Raw genomic sequence first — 19,330 nt, forward strand, 5'->3', positions numbered from 1 at the left:
TCTCTTTGCCTCTTCCTTGTTCCTTTTATTTGAAGTTAGGCAGAGAAAGAGAGCCCATCTTTGGTATCACATAATAGACTACAATTTGGTTTGTATTCTTTTCTGCCTTCTCTCAGTCCTCTTTCCCTTTTAATCAATGACATAGTAACCATTTCTCTCCTGCCATTCACTTAAGTTCAACTGGCTTTTTGAAATCTTTCCTTATGCTCATTTCACAATCACTTATAGCCTACATTGCCAAAGAAACTTTTTCAAAACATTTGAAAATGTAATATTTTATTTTCTTCTAGAATAAGAGATGACTTTTCAAAGCATTTTCGTCAGTTATTAAAATGATCAGTTTAAAATTAAATTAGATAATTAGGGACATTATAGCCAAATAATTTAACATAAGGGGTATTTGTGTTTATGTGTGTGTAGTCATTTTGGTTGGACGAGGTGAAGAGAGCAGAAAATAAAAAAAGACCATACGGTTCTCAAAGACTTGTTTTCTTGTTTTTATCATTCTATATTTGTTGAAAATGTACTCTTTTACACTCTAAGACTTAGTTGATTCTCCAGCTAAAGTTTTTAGATCAGTATTTTTGTTGTTGTTAAATAGAGATGCCTATGCATATGTTAGGACTTCCCAGATGGCACTACTGGTTTAAGAACCCACTTGTCAATGCAGGAGAGACGTAAGAGACACAGGTTTGATCCCTGGGTCGGAAAGATCCCCTGGAGGAGGGCCTGGCAACCTATTCCAGTGTTCTTGCCTGGAGAATCCCATGGACAGAGGAGCCTGGTAGGCTACAGTCTATAGGGTCACAAAAAGTTGGACACTACTGAAGCAACTTAACACTCATATATTTTATATGAGTGTTAACACTTAAATATTTTATATATAACACATATTTTATATAACACATATATTTTATATTTATATATAACACATATATTTTATATATAAAATATATATATATTTACCACGAACATGTTATAAGATCTAGAATAATATTCACCTAAACTGTACAGATCTTATGCATCTGACATTTCTCAGTTTTAAAGTACCCAAGCTTTCTTACCAACTTTTGTTTTATTTTTAATTCAATCTCTGATTCTTCTCCTCTTGATTAGTCTTTTCTCATCCTTAAGTCACACAAATGCATATTTTATATTTTCTGGCACTTCTGACATTTAAGTTTGTGTTTAATGATTTCTTGCCATGATATTCAATATCTGACAACTTGGAATACCATCATTATCTATTTCTATCTCCAGTTATAATGTTTCTGACAAGAATGAATCATTGCAATGGAGCCTCTTAATAGGGGCATTACTGTGGCAATAGATGTAAATTGAGATTCCAAACAACCCAGAAGAGCAATCAGAAACAGTGATCAATGATGAGATGGACTGCACATATAATTATATACATGTGACTCAGATGAATCGCTTGTGCTGAAAAGGACAGAAAAGGCTTAAAGGGGGAGAATTAGAATGATCTTTGTGAGAAATAAAACTCAAATAAGGAGCAGGGAGAGGTGATGCTGTTACAGCAGGTGGGACAGATTGAACAATAATACAATAATAAAACACATTCAAAGAATAAAAGTAATAGTAAACATTACTCAAAATAACTGTATTGTTTCTGATCCACTCATGGTAAAACATGTTGTTTGATAATTTTTTCCTTTAATTTGGGAATTAATTTGCATTGGATGTAACCTTTTATGTAATATTCCATAAAGTCCCAAATATTTCATTTAAATTTCAGGCTTTTGCACAAAAATCTGAAATATCCCCTGTTAGGTTTCCACAGGGATTATAACCACAGCATTATCTAAAATTGATATGTCTAAAATTTTCCTTAAAATATGCCTGTTTCTTGCTTTTCCCCAACTGAGGTTGCAGTAGCAACATTAACCCATGGATTAAAAATGTGAAAACCCATATTTGTTTTGTAGTTTCTTTCCTTGGTTTTCAAATATAGTCATTAAATTCTTTTGTTTTTATCAACCATCTCCCTTGCATATGTCCCCTTCTTTCTATGCTCTTGGCTCTTTCTAAACTTCTTGACATTGCTTATCTGGATGACAATGAGAACCTCTTACCAGATCTAATTGACCTCAAGATATCATTAGAACCAGCTCATTTTCTTTTCCACCCAATTGTCAGAGGAATTATTCTAAATTCAAATCTGACTTTATTGCTTCCTTGGCTTTAAATTTCACCATTCATGGATTTAAATTTCACCATTCAGCACTAATCCATGGGGCTGGCCACACCTCTTTTAAAGCTTTGTGCATATTTTTGAAGATTGTTCTCATAATATAGTCTGCAATTTCATATAACTGGAAAACACTGGATTATGAAGTTTTCACTGACTTTACCACCAAGTATATGAAGTGTATACCATTCTTTTTTGTAACTCTCCCAGCATTGCCCCTCTGACCCCCACCTCACCTTTGTCCTTATGGCAGTTATTGCTTTACCAAAATTTAGCAAACTAGTAGCCCCTAGGCAAAATATGGTAGCCATATATATTTCAAAATACTGGGCTATAATTTTAAAATCTTATTGTGAATTATATTAGAACTACTGTATATAATTTCTTAAATGATAATGGTTATTGAAACCAAGGGGCTACTGCCCCTTTAAACAACCTAGTCTAAGGGCTACTTGCCCACTAGTCCATTTGGCATCAGTGTATTCAGACATCCCTTTTCTATCACTACACACCCAGTCTTTTAAGTCATTTGGATTTTGGACTCCTGCTGTATCATGGAAAAACACAGTTCTTATCTTATCCTGCCCAGTATGAGATGGGAAAATTTCCAATGACTTTGTTTTTCAACTTTGTAGCACCTTCAGTGTTTACCATGATGCTCATCTTATTTTGAACGTTCAGTAAGTTAGTTTTGGTACAGTTGAGTGATATACAGAATGAGGTACTACAGAATCTTCCCAAGCTGCCTGAAAGCATGCATTTGTTTCTCAACTTGATCAGATAGATGTCTTGTTTTCATTGTTGTTAAATTAACAACCAGCATATCTGTTTTTCTGTTTCTCTCACCTGGCATGTCTTTAATTGAATGTTCCTAGATGGCAGAGTTCATGCATTTTAATGCTCTTTGTCCAAAAATGCACTAGTAAGCATCACTGCTGAATAATACCAATAAGCACATGTAGAAAATATCTCTGCATCCTTTTATTGCAATAGTAATGAAGTGATTAAATACATAGGTAACAAAATAGCATTATTGACAATAATAAACTTCCTAAAATGCTAATTTGAGGCCTTATCAAGTTGAGAGTCAACTGGAACTATATTAATGTCTGTAATTAGGGTCAATATACACCAAGGAGTCTCTGGGGTCTGCTAGGAAGAATTAATCTCCCAGATGCAACAGATGATAACGTAAATGGCTTATGCTAAGAGGGATTTTTCCTGAGATTTCCATGTCCCTTAGCTAAGCAGCAAGAATGTCTGTCTTATACGTGTATCATCAGCAAGTCTCTTTGCAGCACCACCTGTGCACAGCTCTCTAAATTTAGAGAAGTTTCTATAGCTTGGGCCTCTGAAAAGGTATTTGGAATGTTTCCCAGGTTGTGTGCTGCATAAACTTGGAGGCAGTATAGTGATAATTAATAAAGTGCCAGACTAGATAATTGTAGGAACTGTAAAAGATACTAAAATGTTGTTACCAGGGGCTCAGATGCACCTGTGAACGTGTGAAGTTAATTTGTGTGAGCAACATCATATGAGAGTGGATGGGGACAAGGGAGGTGAGATTTTCTTGAATTCAGACTTCAGACAGTGTGGCTCTCTAAAAAAAGAGAGAGAGAGGAGGAACGAGGGAAAGAAGGAGGAAAGAAGGAAAAAAGAGAGGGAGAGATGGAGGAAGGGAGGAAGGGAAGGAAGGAGGGTGAGAGGAAGGAAAGAAAGAAGGAATGAAAACAAAAAAGAACCTCCTGTTGGTGCAGGGCTTGTGAAAGGAGTTCCCCCTTCATTCTTTCATGATGTATACTTCTCTGTGACCTTGACAAAAGTTTAAGAACTGTTATAATTAAAGTTATCTTATTCCCATTGGACTGGAATGATGGGTATTGCCCTTTTAACCAATTTTTAAATAACAATGAACCTCCTCATCTGTGTAACAATGCACCTCCTAATACTGCATTCCTGTGAGAGAGAGGACCTTGTGTTCTCTATGTGACTCTGAATTTCATACAGGCTAATATCCATGGTTTCTATGTACACTAAGTTAGTGAAAAAATTAGAATGAGGATACCTTCCTTACAGCTTTGTCATGGAAGGAGTGTTGAGAACTACAGAGTTCAAAGCAATTTCAGAGCTTATAATATGATAGATGATAGCTCTACTAATTGTGATGGTATCTCCTCTGTTGTGATTGTAGTTTGTTGTTATTTTCATTATTATTGAAATGGCTTTTTGAAAAAATGAAAAGCATATCTAGCTGAGAAATGAAAAAAACTATGTTATTTCAACAATTCTGTAGGTGTGTGTGTAAGGGGGTGCTTTCCCCTGGCTCAGCAGCTAAAGAATCAGCCTGCAGTGCGGGAGACCAAGGAGATGTGGGCTGGATCCCTGGGTCAGGAAGATACCATGGAGGAGGAAATGGCAACACACTCTAGTATTCTTGCCTGGAGAATCCCATGGACAGAGGAGCCTGGCAGGCTACAGTCCAAAGTGTTGCAGAGTCAGACACCACTGAGTGACTAAGCACAGCACAGACTTACAATTCAATTCTTTCTGATACTAATTACCCAGAGTTAGTGAAAAACCCACAGGTTAAAGACACAGTGACTGCCCCCAATTTGATAATGTGATAGAATGATACAGAAAGAGCTATAGTTATGATCACTGGTTTATTATAAAGAATACAAATGAAAAGCTAGATGAAGAGGTAAATAGGCTAAGTGAAGAAGGGTCCTAAGCACAGACTCTGTCTCAGAGTTGAGACGCATCCTCTTCTGCTACACTGATATGTTTATTATCAAGGAAGCTTCTACAAATCTCATCATTCAGAGGCTTTCACTGAGATTTTGTTAGCTAGGACTGGTTGATTAAATTGCTGGCAATGTGATTAAACTTCATCTCCAGTGCTACCACCCTCCCTGACCTCCAAGTAGGGTTCAAAGTTCTACCCCTCTAATCAGGTGGTTGGTTCTTCTGGTGACCAGCCCCCATCCAGAAGCTATCTAGTCACTCTCCCCTCATGGAGTCATCTCATTCAAATCAGATCAGATCAGTCGCTCAGTCGTGTCCGACTCTTTGCGACCCCATGAATCGCAGCACGCCAGACCTCCCTGTCCATCACCAACTCCCGGACTTCACTCAGACTCATGTCCATTGAGTCAGTGATGCCATCCAGCCATCGCATCCTCTGTCGTCCCCTTCTCCTCCTGCCCCCGATCCCTCCCAGCATCAGTCTTTTCCAATGAGTCAACTCTTCGCATGAGGTGGACAAAGTACTGGAGTTTCAGCTTTAGCATCATTCCTTCCAAAGAAATCCCAGGGCTGATCTCCTTTAGAATGGACTGGTTGAATCTCCTTGCAGTCCAAGGGACTCAGGAGTTTTCTCCAACACCACAGTTCAAAAGCATCAATTCTTCAGCACTCAGCCTTCTTCACAGTCCAACTCTCATATCCATACATGACCACTGGAAAAACAATAGCCTTGACTAGACAAACCTTTGTTGGCAAAGTAATGTCTCTGCTTTTGAATATGCTATCTAGGTTGGTCATAAATTTCCTTCCAAGGAGTAAGTGTCTTTTAATTTCATGGCTGCAGTCACCATCTGCAGTGATTTTGGAGCCCAGAAAAATAAAGTCTGACACTGTTTCCTCATCTATTTCCCATAAAGTGATGGGACCGGATGCCATGATCTTCGTTTTCTGAATTTGAGCTTTAAGACAACTTTATCACTCTCCACTTTCACTTTCATCAAGAGGCTTTTTAGTTCCTCTTCACTTTCTGCCATAAGGGTGGTATCATCTGCATATCTGAGGTTATTGATATTTCTCCTGGCAGTCTTGATTCCAGCTTGTGTTTATTCCAGTCCAGCATTTCTCATGATGTACTCTGCATATAAGTTAAATAAACAGGGTGACAATATACAGCCTTGACATACTCCTTTTCCTATTTGGAACCAGTCTGCTGTTCCATGTCCAGTTCTAACTGTTGCTTCCTGACCTGCATACAAATTTCTCGAGAGGCAGGTCAGGTGGTCTAGTATTCCCATCTCTTTCAGAATTTTCCACAGTTTATTGTGATCCACACAGTCAAAGGCTTTGGCATAGTCAATAAAGCAGAAATAGATGTTTTTCTGGAACTCTCTTGCTTTTTCCATGATCCAGCGGATGTTGGCAATTTGATCTCTGGTTCCTCTGCCTTTTCTAAAACCAGCTTGAACATCAGGAAGTTCATAGTTCACATATTGCTGAAGCTTGGCTTGGAGAATTTTAAGCATTACTTTACTAGCATGTGAGATGAGTGCAGTTGTGCGGTAGTTTGAGCATTTCTTGGCATTGCCTTTCTTTGGGATTGGAATGAAAACTGACCTTTTCCAGTCTTGTGGCCACTGCTGAGTTGTCCAAATTTGCTGGCATATTGAGTGCAGCACTTTCACAGCATCATCTTTCAGAATTTGGAATAGCTCAACTGGAATTCTATCACCTCCACTAGCTTTGTTCATAGTGATGCTTTCTAAGGCCCACTGGACTTCACATTCCAGGATATATGGCTCTAGGTCAGTGATCACACCATTGTGATTATCTGGGTCGTGAAGATCTTTTTTGTACAGTTCTTCTGTGTATTCTTGCCATCTCTTCTTAATATCTTCTGCTTCTGTTAGGTCCATACCATTTCTGTCCTTTATCGAGCCCATCTTTGCGTGAAATGTTCCTTTGGTATCTCTGATTTTCTTGAAGAGATCTCTAGTCTTTCCCATTCTGTTGTTTTCCTCTATTTCTTTGCATTGATCACTGAAGAATGCTTTCTTATCTCTTCTTGCTATTCTTTGGAACTCTGCATTCAGATGTTTATATCTAGTCATCTCATTAACTTTTATTATATATGGTCAAAGTGGACTAGTTATCAATAACAAAAGACCCTTCTATCACTCAAGAAATTCCAAGGATTTTATTGTTTAAATCATTTTTAAGAGATTTCAATTATTTATTTATCTGGTGGTGCTGCAGGGTATATGGGTTCTTAGTTTTCCAAACAGATCAAACCCATGCCCACTGCAGAGGAAACCTGGAGTATCAACTATCAGACCACCAGGGAAGTCCCCCAAGCATTTTAGAAGCTCTGTGTCAGGAGCCAGGAAAAAAGGCCAACTATATATTTCTATTATACCACAGTTTGCCAAATATTGGTTAGTCTGAGTTTCCTATCCTTTCCAATATGTTGAAAATTTGTAAGTACTAAAACCTTGACTTCATCGTTTTTTTGTTTTTTCTTGGAGAACTGTTGTGGAAACTGCCCTGTATACAATTATTTATACATGTATTTCTCTGCAAAAACCATTAAAAATTAGTTTGCTTAAAATCCATATAGAGTTTATTTTTTTGTTTGTATTTTGTAGGCTTTTGATGTGTCAACTCAATTTCCTTGCCTTCTCTAGATTTGAAGTTACATATAAACTCTACTTCAAATAAAACAATTTCCCCACTCTCTATTTATCCTTCACCTTATTTTCAATTCTTTTCAACATCAGATCTATTCAATGGTAAAATTAAGGGCTCAAAATAGAACATTTGTATCATAGTTGTTTATATACCATATAAACACATTTCAAGTTTGTATGAATTTGAAAGTCACTCAGTCGTGTCCGACTCTGCGATCCCATGGACTGTAGCCCACCTGGCTCCTCTGTGCATGGAATTCTCCAGGCAAGAATGCTGAAGTGGGCAGCCATTCCCTTCTCCAAGGGATCTTCTTAATCCAGGGATTGAACCCAGGTCCCCCACATCTAGGAGGACTCTTTACCGTCTAAGCCACCAGGGAAGCTGTATATGCCATATATATATATATACATACACATATATATATATATATATATATATATATGGTAATCAAGATAATTAAAACATTTGTGTCTAAATCTGCTCCACTCTGGGAGTTTTCTTTAAGGAGATTTTGTCTTTAATATATGTCTTTTCAAAAATATAAATATATAACCAGTGATAAAACTAAAGTGCAAAGACAGAATATCATGACACCACAGAAGGCCACTATTTCTTTTCCTTTTGACTAATCCAGCATGCAAATATAAAAGCATTTTGATTACTTTGAAGAAATTCAATGATGTTTTGCTTTTGTTTCTATAATGAAAATATTAACTTAGTCTATAATGTTAAAGTGTAGGGGACATATAGGGCAAATATTTTTCTTAATGAAATGTCTAATATAGGCTCTTCCAAGTTTTTATGTCCATCTGTGTGCATGACTATTTAGACTTAAAGTGTGAATGAGAGTGCTTATTTTACAGTATTATGAGGATAATGGAGATATTTTTAATATTTACATATCTAAATGCTTATTAACCTATTATTAAACATTTTAAAATAATTGTTTCTTTTTACTTTCAGGTAACCTTCAAAGCATCAAGACATTCAGTTTCACCAGATTTGAAATATGTTCTTCTGGCATATGATGTCAAACAGGTAAAGGAATGAACTTCTTTGCAAAAATGTTTTATTTGTGGTTCACTCAGGTAACAGTTCATAGTTTTTCATGTCATCTACTCAACTAGAGAAAATTTGGCATATCCAATAGCTACTGGTGATTATTGATGACTAAGATGGCACAAGAGAATTTTGGTGAGAGTGTCCTTTCTTTCATACCTAGCTAGTAAATTACTGGAGCAATCTGCTAGGTACTGGCTAGATACAAGGCCGTCTCTTGTAGTGGGGAGTGTGGCAGAACTCAGGAAATCCAAAAAATGGGAGCTTTTGATATTCCCACATAAGGCTTAATATCTACTTAACTGTCATATGTATATGTGGATTAAGGAATTTCTAATAGCTATTCCCTGAGCTGCAGTGTGTATTGTTGGAGGGGACTGGTGAAAACATTGATTCAGTTTATTGTCAATGGATTCTTTGTTGGTGTTTGAGCATAACCCTACAGTTGCAGAAAATTCTGAAAGTGGGATAAGGCAAAGAATCAATTCTGAATAAATAAAATGTTCTAACTGCAATTAGCATTTCATTATCCCATGTCAGCTCTATAGCACAATTAGAGTAATATGCATGGTTGTGGAGCATCTTATACTTAGATATAATTTGCATTGTTAAAAAGCAAAGTAAATGTTGAGAAGGCCGTTCAGCAGATTGGATTCTTTAGAGAATAAATGATTGGAAATTATTCAAGGAAGTTTTGTGTGGTTTAAGGCAGATAATAAAAATTTATAGACTTAAAGCAGAAAGCTTCATATAATGCATTGAAAGCCTTTGAGCACATGACAGTTTACAGTTCAAAGAACCCTCTCCTTGATGGTTTTAGTCTTTTGAAATATACATATGCTATACTTTTAGACAAGTTTATGTTTCTTATTTAAAAAAAGTAATTTATACTTCAAAAGGCAAGGAGATTGTAATCAGACATTTTTTTTATGTTATAAAATTTGACCCTTTTCCTTCACCTTTGTTCTGTGTTCTATTCATTGAAATTTTGAAAACCATTGAGGAAAAATGCTCGTTTCAGAAGCAAAAATAATACAATGTCCCCAAGTTTTTGAAATAATATTTATCTAAAGAGTTTTAATTAAAATGACTGCTACATAGCTTTCAGTAACTACCATAATTAAAGACATATAGAACTAGCAGAAGGATAAATACACAGATGAATGAAACAGAAAATAGAACTCAAAAACAGACACATCCAAATCTGCCTAACTGACTTTCGACAGAAGTACAAAAGCAATTCAGTGACAGAAAGATAGTACTTTCAACAAGTGGTCCTGAAGCAATTGGACATCCATGGGCAAATCAAGCAAGCAAAAGCCCCATAAATACATTGACTTAAGTTTCACATTATGTGAAATCTCAAAATGTATTATGGATTTAAATGTAAAATTTTAATCTATAAAACTTATAGAAAATACATAGCAGAAAATATTTCATATCTATAGCTAGGAGAATTTTCTTAAACTGTATATTAACTGGTCACACTTAGCTACTCTGGAATGTAATATGCAAAATTAGGTTGACTTTGGATACTAGCCAAAATATATCAGAATTATGTGAAAATATACTTAACACCAAAAAGATACCTATAGATCAATCTTAATAACCCCACTTTATATTTTTGCTTAATTTCAGAAAGAATGAAGATATTTTATTGACATAGTCTTTGAAAGTGAGAGGAAGCTCACTTTAATAAGTAAAAAATGATCAAATGAAATTTCATAATCTTCTATACTTCATTCATATATTCTTATTTATTCATCATCTATTAAGTACAAACTCCTGGACTATACATTCTGCAGGGTGTGGCATGTGCACCTATAGGCACACACAAGATTGAAGCTTCTCCTTTAAGAAACACACAATCAGTTACAGGTGATACCACTCAAACACTTATGTCCACATACAGCCTTTGAAGGATGTGTTATAGGCTTGATGATATTAAAGAATAGAAAAAATTCCATTCAAGATACTCATGATAGAGAGGGAAGCATGGGTTGGGCTCTCAGAGTCAAACAGGTAAGGATGAATAGAAAAACATTCCAGGTGGGCAGACTACAGGAGGCTTCTTAGAAGCAACATGAAGTCTTTGAGGTATAGCAGTCAATTCAGACTAGCCCAGAGACTGACAATTTAGTGAGGAAAAAGAAATAAACCTGTAAGTTTTTTTGAATCCAAATTAAAGACAATTTAATAGAAACCATGGTGTACCCTGAGATGGCAATTTGGAATCATTGGTTTTAAAGAAATTAAATGCTGTGATTACCTGGTGTATCTGTCAGTGTACGCACTTACAGATAATGCCCATTAATAGAAAGAAGGAAAAGGTTCATATAAATTCCAACCAACCCAAACACATCCACTCAAATTATTATGGAATGTTTTATTCCCTTTATCTCCCTATATATAAAAAAGTAGAGAAACAGAAATTATCATATATAAAACATTGTTTTAGGCAGTTTTGAAACTGTTTTTGAGTGTATCCCCCTTTTCTTGAATTAATATTTTATGGAATCCATTTTTATAAAAGGAGTTTATGAAGGAAAAGATATAACAAAATTTTAACTGAACTGAAATTCATAATAGTTAACAAAATTAACTATATTAAAATGTACAATTCAGGGGTATTTAATACATTCACAATACTGTTCAAACACTCTCTATTTGGTTCCAAAAAATTTTAATCATCCCAAAAGAAAATCTTATTCCCATTAATCAGTAATTCCTCATTCTTCCCTACCCTATGCTCTGATAATCATGAATCTAATTTCTACCTAAGAATTCACTTATTTTGGATATTTTACGTGAATGGAATCATGGAGTATATGACCTTTCATCTTGTTTCTTCCACCTATTTTTTTTAGGTTTATCTGAATTATAATATATGTTAATACTTCATTCTTTTTTATGGTTGAATACTATTTCATTGTATGTATGTACCATGTTTCTTTATCCATTCATCCATGGAAGGTCATTTGGCTTTTTTCCCTCACCTTTTGACCATTATAAATAGTGCTGCTGTGAACATTTGTGCACAAGAAGTTTTTTGATTACATATTTTTATCTTTGGTGGTAAATATATTGAGGTGTAGAATCACTGCGTAAAATGATAATTCTGTTTATCTTTCTGAGAAACCACTAAACAACTTTTTAAAGTTGCTGCACCATTTTACATTCATACTGGCAATGTGTAAAATGTACCCGTTTGTCTGAGTCCTCACCAGTTGTTGTTATTTTCCATTCTTCTTATTATAGCCATCCTAATTGGTATATCATTGTGGTTTAGGTGTTAACCTCCATAATCAGACTAATGATGTTAAGTGTATTTTAATATGCTTGTGTGCCTTTTGTGGTTTCTTCTTTGGAGAAATGCTTATTCATATCTGTTACCTTTTTTTTTTTTTTTTGTAGTTGAGTTTGAGAGCTATTCAGACATTCTAGATAGCAGACCATTATCAAACATAAGACTTGCAATTATTTTCTTCTACTCAGTATATTGTCTTTTCATTTTTTTGATAATGTCCTTTGGTGTATACATTTAAAAATTATGATGAAGTATGATTTATCTATTTTTTTATCTTATTACACATGCTTTTTGTTACTATGTCTAAGAATACATTGCCAAATTCAAGGTCATGAAATTTTAACCTTAGGATTTCTTCTGAGAGTTTTATAGTTTTATTCCTTATATTTAAGTGGTTGTTATATTTCAAATAATTATTTTTGATTGAAATAGGGGTTCAGATAGAAAATATTTTAAGGGTCTTGTTATATATTGAAAAAATGTTTTCCAAATAGTTGTGTGATTTATACTGCCCTTAGGCAATGCATAATCTGCTATATTACCATCTTTACTAACAAAGAACTTTATCTTAAATATGGACTAATTATTAAATTCATAGATTCTATACAGCCTAACTACTAATTGGATGCATTTACACCCACACATACCCACACACATCACACACACATACCCACACACATCACACCTACATTATACACCATCTGTATTAGTTTTATTTTACTATGCAATAAATTACCTGAAACTTAGTGACTTTGAAAAAAAAAAAACCAAAAAACTTTTTTCACAGTTGTTTTTGTGTATAAGGAACTGGGAATTGGCTTAGGTGGATGGTTCTTGCTTTAATGATGTTGCAATCAGGTATCAGCTGGGGCTGCAATCATCTGATGGCTTGACTGAGGCTGTAAGATACATAGCCAAGGTAGAGCTCAATTAACTAGTGCTTGCTGATGGCATGAGGCCTCAGGTTTCTCCACATGAAACTCGTTTCAGTGCAACTTGTGTGTCCCCATGATGTGGTACTGGGATTGTCCCAGGGTGAGTAAGCAGAAGATAAAGATGGAAATATCTGTTACTTTCACTTTTTTTTTTTTCTTTTTTGTCACATGAGTCAGGCCTAATTCAGTGCTGGAAAGGACTACCAGATGATGAGGACTTGGGGAGACCAATTTAGAGGATGGCTAGCATAGTCCCCAAATATTTCATATTCATCCTACACGAAGGAAAGTTACATGGCTCAAAATAGCCTGGAGTTAAAATTCCCCTCCAGATCCTCCCCACCATTGTATGCAAAACAAAGAACTCTCTCACCCCTAGAAAGAAAATGGACATTTAGATTGATTAAGCCCAGCTCCCAGCCAGTCTCAGCCTGTGGCGGATCTCCAGAATTCCTTGCCCCAGCCATTTAAGAGATAACTACTTCAAACAACCTTGGAGAAGAACAGACCCTCTTAAGACAGTAGATTTCCACATATGTGCCTATATATACTTACTCTTTTCTTGGGTTAGTGCAGCAGCTCACTACTCTGACTGGTGCCCCTTCTCGCCTCATTAAAGGTGATCTGTCCCTGTAAAGTGCTGGTATCGTTCTTTTTCCGAACCTCTCCTTCTCTAACTCCCTTACCCTACACTACACATGAAGTATACTCAAACCCCCAAATTTTATCCATTATGATCTAGTATTTTAGTCAAGCAAATCCATCTGCCGAGGCATGTTTCTTGTGACTGTAGTCTCGAGTATATTTATATAATCATATATAAAAGTAAGTATACTCAATATATATCCATATATTTGTATCCATATAAACACTATAAATATACACATGCATTTTAGTATGTATTTAAATAAAAATTTAGCTATTATTCTCAGGGTTTTTCCTTTAGTTTTATTGTGAATAATATTTTATTTACTCCATTTATCTTTTCTAGTCTTAGTATTGTTTAAACATTCGTGTGTATAATTCAATTATTAATTTTATTACCATTTACTTAAATACATCAACAATTTTTTGGCTTTAATTATTTTTCTGACTTAAATAAATCTTGAATTTTGTGATTAAATTTATTTTTCACTTTGTTATGTTGACTTTCTTTGTAGGCTTAGAGAACTGCTCACCAATATGTTAAATATGTAATTATATTTTTTTATTTGTATACATTTTGTGTGTAAACATTCATTCTGTTTTACTTGCAACTGTTTATGGTGACAAGTGATCAAAAACCTCTCCTTCTAATGATATTAATAATGGAAAGACCTATCTTTCTTATCAGTGAATGTGATCAAAACCAATCTTCCCCAAATGGAAAACTCCACAGAGACATTTTCAATGTATTATGAGAAAACCACCCAACACAATAAACTGTCATGAGTGCCACACACGTCTTCAGTTTTCCCATAACAATACGGAAGAAGGGGAAAATACGAATACTTCTCAGTTAAGTTCAGTCACTCAGTCGTGTCTGACTCTTTGCGACCCCATGGACTGCAGCACACCAGGCTTCCCTGTCCATCACCAACTCCCAGAGCTTACTCAAACTCATGTCCATTGAGTCAGTATTACCATCCAACCATCTCATCCTCTGTCGTCCCCTTCTCTTGCCTTCAATCTTTCCCAGCATCAGGGTCTTTTCCAGTGAGTCAGTTCTTTGCATCATGTGGCCAAATTGTTGGAGTTTCAGCTTCAGCATCAGTCCTTCCAAAGAATATTCAGGATTGATGTTTAGGATAGACTGGTTGGATCTCCTTGCAGTCCAAGGGACTCTCAAGAGTCTTCTCTAACACCACAGTTCAAAAGCATCTATTCTTTGGTGCTCAGCTTTCTTTATAGTCCAACTCTCACATCCATACATGACTACTGGAAAAACCATAGCTCTGACTAGATGGACCTTTGTTGGTAAAGTAATGTCTTTGATTTTTAATTCTTCTCAAAGTTACTCAAATCTACTATCCTGAAAAATTTCCTGGTGTAGAGAAAAATCTCACATGTTGATAATCCTGCCTCTAGGATTCTGTGAGAGAGTTTCACTGATATACAGGATGTAGCATTGTTATGTTGGAGTATGGGGGGTCTTAATGGGGAAAGCTTATTTAGTTTTCCTTCTCTACTAATGTCCTCAATTGGAGTCAAATGTCAATAATTGAGTGTAGGCCAAATTTAGAAAGTATGTTCTCAGTCAACAACTGAGTTCTTCCGTGTGTCATCCGTTGAAACACTATGTTACTGACTTTGAAATGCTTTATTTAGAGCTTAAGTTGGCATCTAAGCTATGAAGAGTATGATTCTTTCTTAGACTTTTTTTCATGTTAACTTGTACTATTTTAACAGACAATAATTATCCATAGACACAAAGCAACTATGATTAATAATATAGGGTTATGGACACTTTTTTAAGAATCTGTGTCAAGAAGATCATGTAAATGTAAACCAATAATGTTTTAGTCTTTGCAAAGAAGCCAAAATAATATTCATTTTTGTATCAATGTCAATTTTTATTGAACTTGGGCTAAATCTTTTCCCTTGAGATGCTTGACTATTAATTAACTCAAATATGATAATATGAATGCTAGTTCCAGCATTATTGGCATGGCCAAGAAGTTTGTTTGGATTTTTCCTAACATCTTAAGGAAAAACTCAAACAAACTTTTGAGCCAACCCCTTATTTTACTTCCACAATATCAAAAAGGTAATTTCAACAAAGTAAGAAGTTGCTGGATCATCGAAAAAGCAAGAGAGTTCCAGAAGAACATCTATTTCTGCTTTATTGACTATGCCAAAGCCTTTGACTGTGTGGATCACAATAAACTGTGGAAAATTCTTCAAGAGATGGGAATACCAGACCACCTGACCTGCCTCTTGAGAAACCTGTATGCAGGTCAGGAAGCAACAGTTAGAACTGGACATGGAACAACAGACTGGTTCCAAATAGGAAAAGGAGTATGTCAAGGCTGTATACTGTCACCCTGCTTATTTAACTTACATGCAGAGTACATCATGAGAAATGCTGGGCTGGAAGAAGCTCAAGGTGGAATCAAGATTGCCAGAAGAAATGTCAATAATCTCAGATATGCAGATGGCACCACCCTTATGGCAGAAAGTGAAGGAAAACTAAAAAGCCTCTTGATGAAATAGAAAGAGGAGAGTGAAAAAGTTGGCTTAAAGCTCAACATTCGGAAAACGAAGATCATGGCATCTGGTCCCATCACTTCATGGGAAATAGATGGGGAAACAGTGGAAACAGTGTCAGACTTTATTTTTCTGGGCTCCAAAATCACTGCAGATGGTGACTGCAGCCATGAAATTAAAAGACGCTTACTCCTTGGAAGGAAAGTTATGACCAACCTAGATAGCATATTGAAAAGCAAAGACATTCCTTTGCCAACAAAGGTCCATGTAGTCAAGGCTCTGGTTTTTCCAGTTGTCATGTATGGATGTGAGAGTTGGACTGTGCAGAAGGCTGAGCGCCAAAGAATTGATGCTTTTGAACTGTGGTGTTGGAGAAGACTCTTGAGAGTCCCTTGGACTACAAGGAGATCCAACCAGTCCATTCTAAAGGAGATCAGCCCTGGGATTTCTTTGGAAGGAATGATGCTAATGCTGAAACTCCAGTACTTTGGCCACCTCATGCTAAGAGCTGACTCATTGGAAAAGACTCTGATGCTGGGAGGTATTGGGGGCAGGAGGAGAAGGGAACGACAGAGGATGAGATGGCTGGATTGCATCACTGACTCGATGGGCGTGAGTCTGAGTGAACTCCAGGAGTTGGTGATGGACAGGGAGGCCTGGTGTGCTGCAATTCATGGGGACGCAAAGAGTCGGATACGACTGAGTGACTGAACTGAACTAAAGAAGTCACTTTTTTTTTTTTTTTTTTTTTCTGACCAGATGAATGTTTCTCATGGTTTGGGCATGTAACGGTTCCTAGGTCATTATTCTGCACCATAAAATTGTAGAATGTTCTATTCTCATTGTGGTAATCAGTAGGCACATCAAGATGAATGCTGTTTGGCTGTAAGAATTTTATAGTGTGGTAGAGGCTCTATCGGAGAAGGCAATGGCACCCCACTCCAGTATTCTTACCTGGAAAATCCCATGGATGAAGAGCCTGGAAAGCTGCAGTTCACTGGATTGCTGAGGGTCAGACACAACTGAGCGACTCTACTTTCACTTTTCACTTTCATGCATTGGAGAAGGAAATGGCAACCCACTCCAGTGTTCTTGCCTGGAGAATCTCAGGGACGGGGGAGCCTGGGTGGCTGCCGTTTATGGGGTTGCACAGAATCGGACACAACTGAAGTGACTTAGCAGCAGCAGCAGCAGAGGCTCTAAGATACATATTATACCTATTTATGGAAAAATAGGTAGATAAGTGGGGGAAAGAAGATGAGTGTTACTGTAGGGAGGTAGAGACTGATTTTTTGAGAAGATTGCCCTCTGCACAGGCACATTGGGGTGATCTTATGATCCTTTAGAGTGTTAGGGTTATAGTTATTCCCTTTACCCCTTTCCAAAGGAGAAGTCTACTGGTGATGGTAGAGCTTAAGCTTCAGTGTCCCTGCTGGAGTGCTTTAGTGATGGCAGGGAATCTTTCAGATTGTTTGATTTTTCTCTTTCCCAGAAGGCTTGTCACAACTTGCAGGAACAATCGACCCCTGTAGACATCACAGTTAGTGACCCTATTTACATGTAAACGGACTCCAAAGCAAATCAAACTTATAAATCTTTAGGTAATATTCCTGAAATTCTGGAGAAAATGGCATGGAGTCAGATAATCTTTGACATTTTTTCCTTTTTTTTGAAAAAAGAAGATATTAAACTTGCATAATAAAAGGGAAAATAAAGCTAAAATACGTCATCTCATATATCAGATTATTGAGTTTATCTGGTGCTATTTTTGGAATGCAGCAGTAGTTGAGATAAATGGTATATTTTCTGTGTTATTAGACCAAAGAAAGAGAACTCACTAAATGCTTTTTTCCTTGGCTCATGGTAATCATTATGAACACTGATTACTCTACAGTAACTCAGCAAGAGTTTTCCTGTCTGGTTTCTCACATCTGTGTCCTTGTCTGAAGGATGGGGTACAGAAGAATAAAGAGCCTGGAGAGAAAGACAAATACTGAAAGACAAATAGAGAAAGACAATGTAGAATTTAAATAATGCTACCTTGTAAAAACAGAATACAATGATATTCACCGGGGAATGGCAGATGGGAGAGCAGGAAAGATGTTATTTTAGGAGATAACCTTACAAGGAGTAGTAAGTAAACCCTAGAGATTATAATGCACATATAGACAGTAATATTATATGATAATTATCAAACTTGCTAAGAGACTAAAACTTAATTATTCCAAGGACTAAAAAGAAAGTGTAATTATGTAATGTGATAGAGGTGCTAATCATTGCTACAGTGGCAGTCATATTACAATATATAAACTAACATGTACTCATTAGACTTACACAATGATATATGGAATATATTTCAATTAAAAGAAATGGGTGAATAATATGCTTACACCATCTCTTGTTGGAAGGAATGTCATAGCCTTAGCAGGTTTTCCTTTAATCACTCTTCTTCCTCATTTTTTTCCCCCTATTTTTTTGGGCACACCATGCTGCATGCAGGATCTTAGTTGCCCTGACCAAGGACTGACCTATTCTATGTGCTGTGAAAGCATGGAGTCTTAACCAATGAACCATTAAGGAAGTCCCTTTTCTTCCTTTGATTTCCTACACTCAAGCTAAACTGATCCTAAAAAATAAATAAAAAAACCTGTCATTCTCTGTTTAAAATCTTCCTGAGGCTTTTGGGATAAAGAAGTCATAACACAATGCACAAGGTCCTGCCTGCTGTTTTAACCTCATTTTCCACAACCTACCCACCCCCTATCCCTTGCTTTCCACACTTCTGGATTTCCTTTATTTCTTCAAATCACCATGCTCCCTCCCATCTTGGGGCTTTCACTACTCTTCTGCCTAGAACAAGTTCCTGTCCCTTTTCTTCATATTGATAATTTTTACTTATTCTTTAGATGCCCATTCAATCATGTGTGCCTTAAACATACAGGCTGTTCCAGACCTTCTCTGACTTGATCAATTCAGTTCAGTTCAATTGCTCAGTCGTGTCTGACTCTTTGCAACTCCATGGACTGCAGCATGCCAGGTTTCGCTGTCCATCACCAACTTCCGGAGCTTACTCAAACTCATGTCCATTGAGTAGGTGATGCCATCAAACCATCTCATCCTCTGTCATCTCCTTCTCCTCCCACCTTCAATCTTTCCCAGGATCAGGATCTTTTCAAATGAGTCAGTTCTTTGCATCAGGTGGCC

At 36.4% G+C, this 19,330-nt stretch overlaps 1 protein-coding gene across 4 annotated transcripts in view; it reads left to right on the forward strand.

The window, feature by feature from the left end:
* The window catches only part of DPP10 (dipeptidyl peptidase like 10), a 1,640,795-nt gene that overhangs the window by 1,266,821 nt on the left and 354,644 nt on the right, over positions 1 to 19,330 (forward strand). For all 4 annotated transcript variants that reach the window (XM_027562155.1, XM_027562148.1, XM_027562166.1 and 1 more), the window contains exon 5: positions 8,603 to 8,677. In XM_027562155.1, the coding sequence (XP_027417956.1) occupies positions 8,603 to 8,677 (75 nt within the window). The remainder of the gene's footprint in view (positions 1 to 8,602; positions 8,678 to 19,330) is intronic.

This window comes from Bos indicus x Bos taurus, chromosome 2 (genome assembly GCF_003369695.1).
Source record: "Bos indicus x Bos taurus breed Angus x Brahman F1 hybrid chromosome 2, Bos_hybrid_MaternalHap_v2.0, whole genome shotgun sequence".
NCBI lineage: Eukaryota > Metazoa > Chordata > Mammalia > Artiodactyla > Bovidae > Bos > Bos indicus x Bos taurus.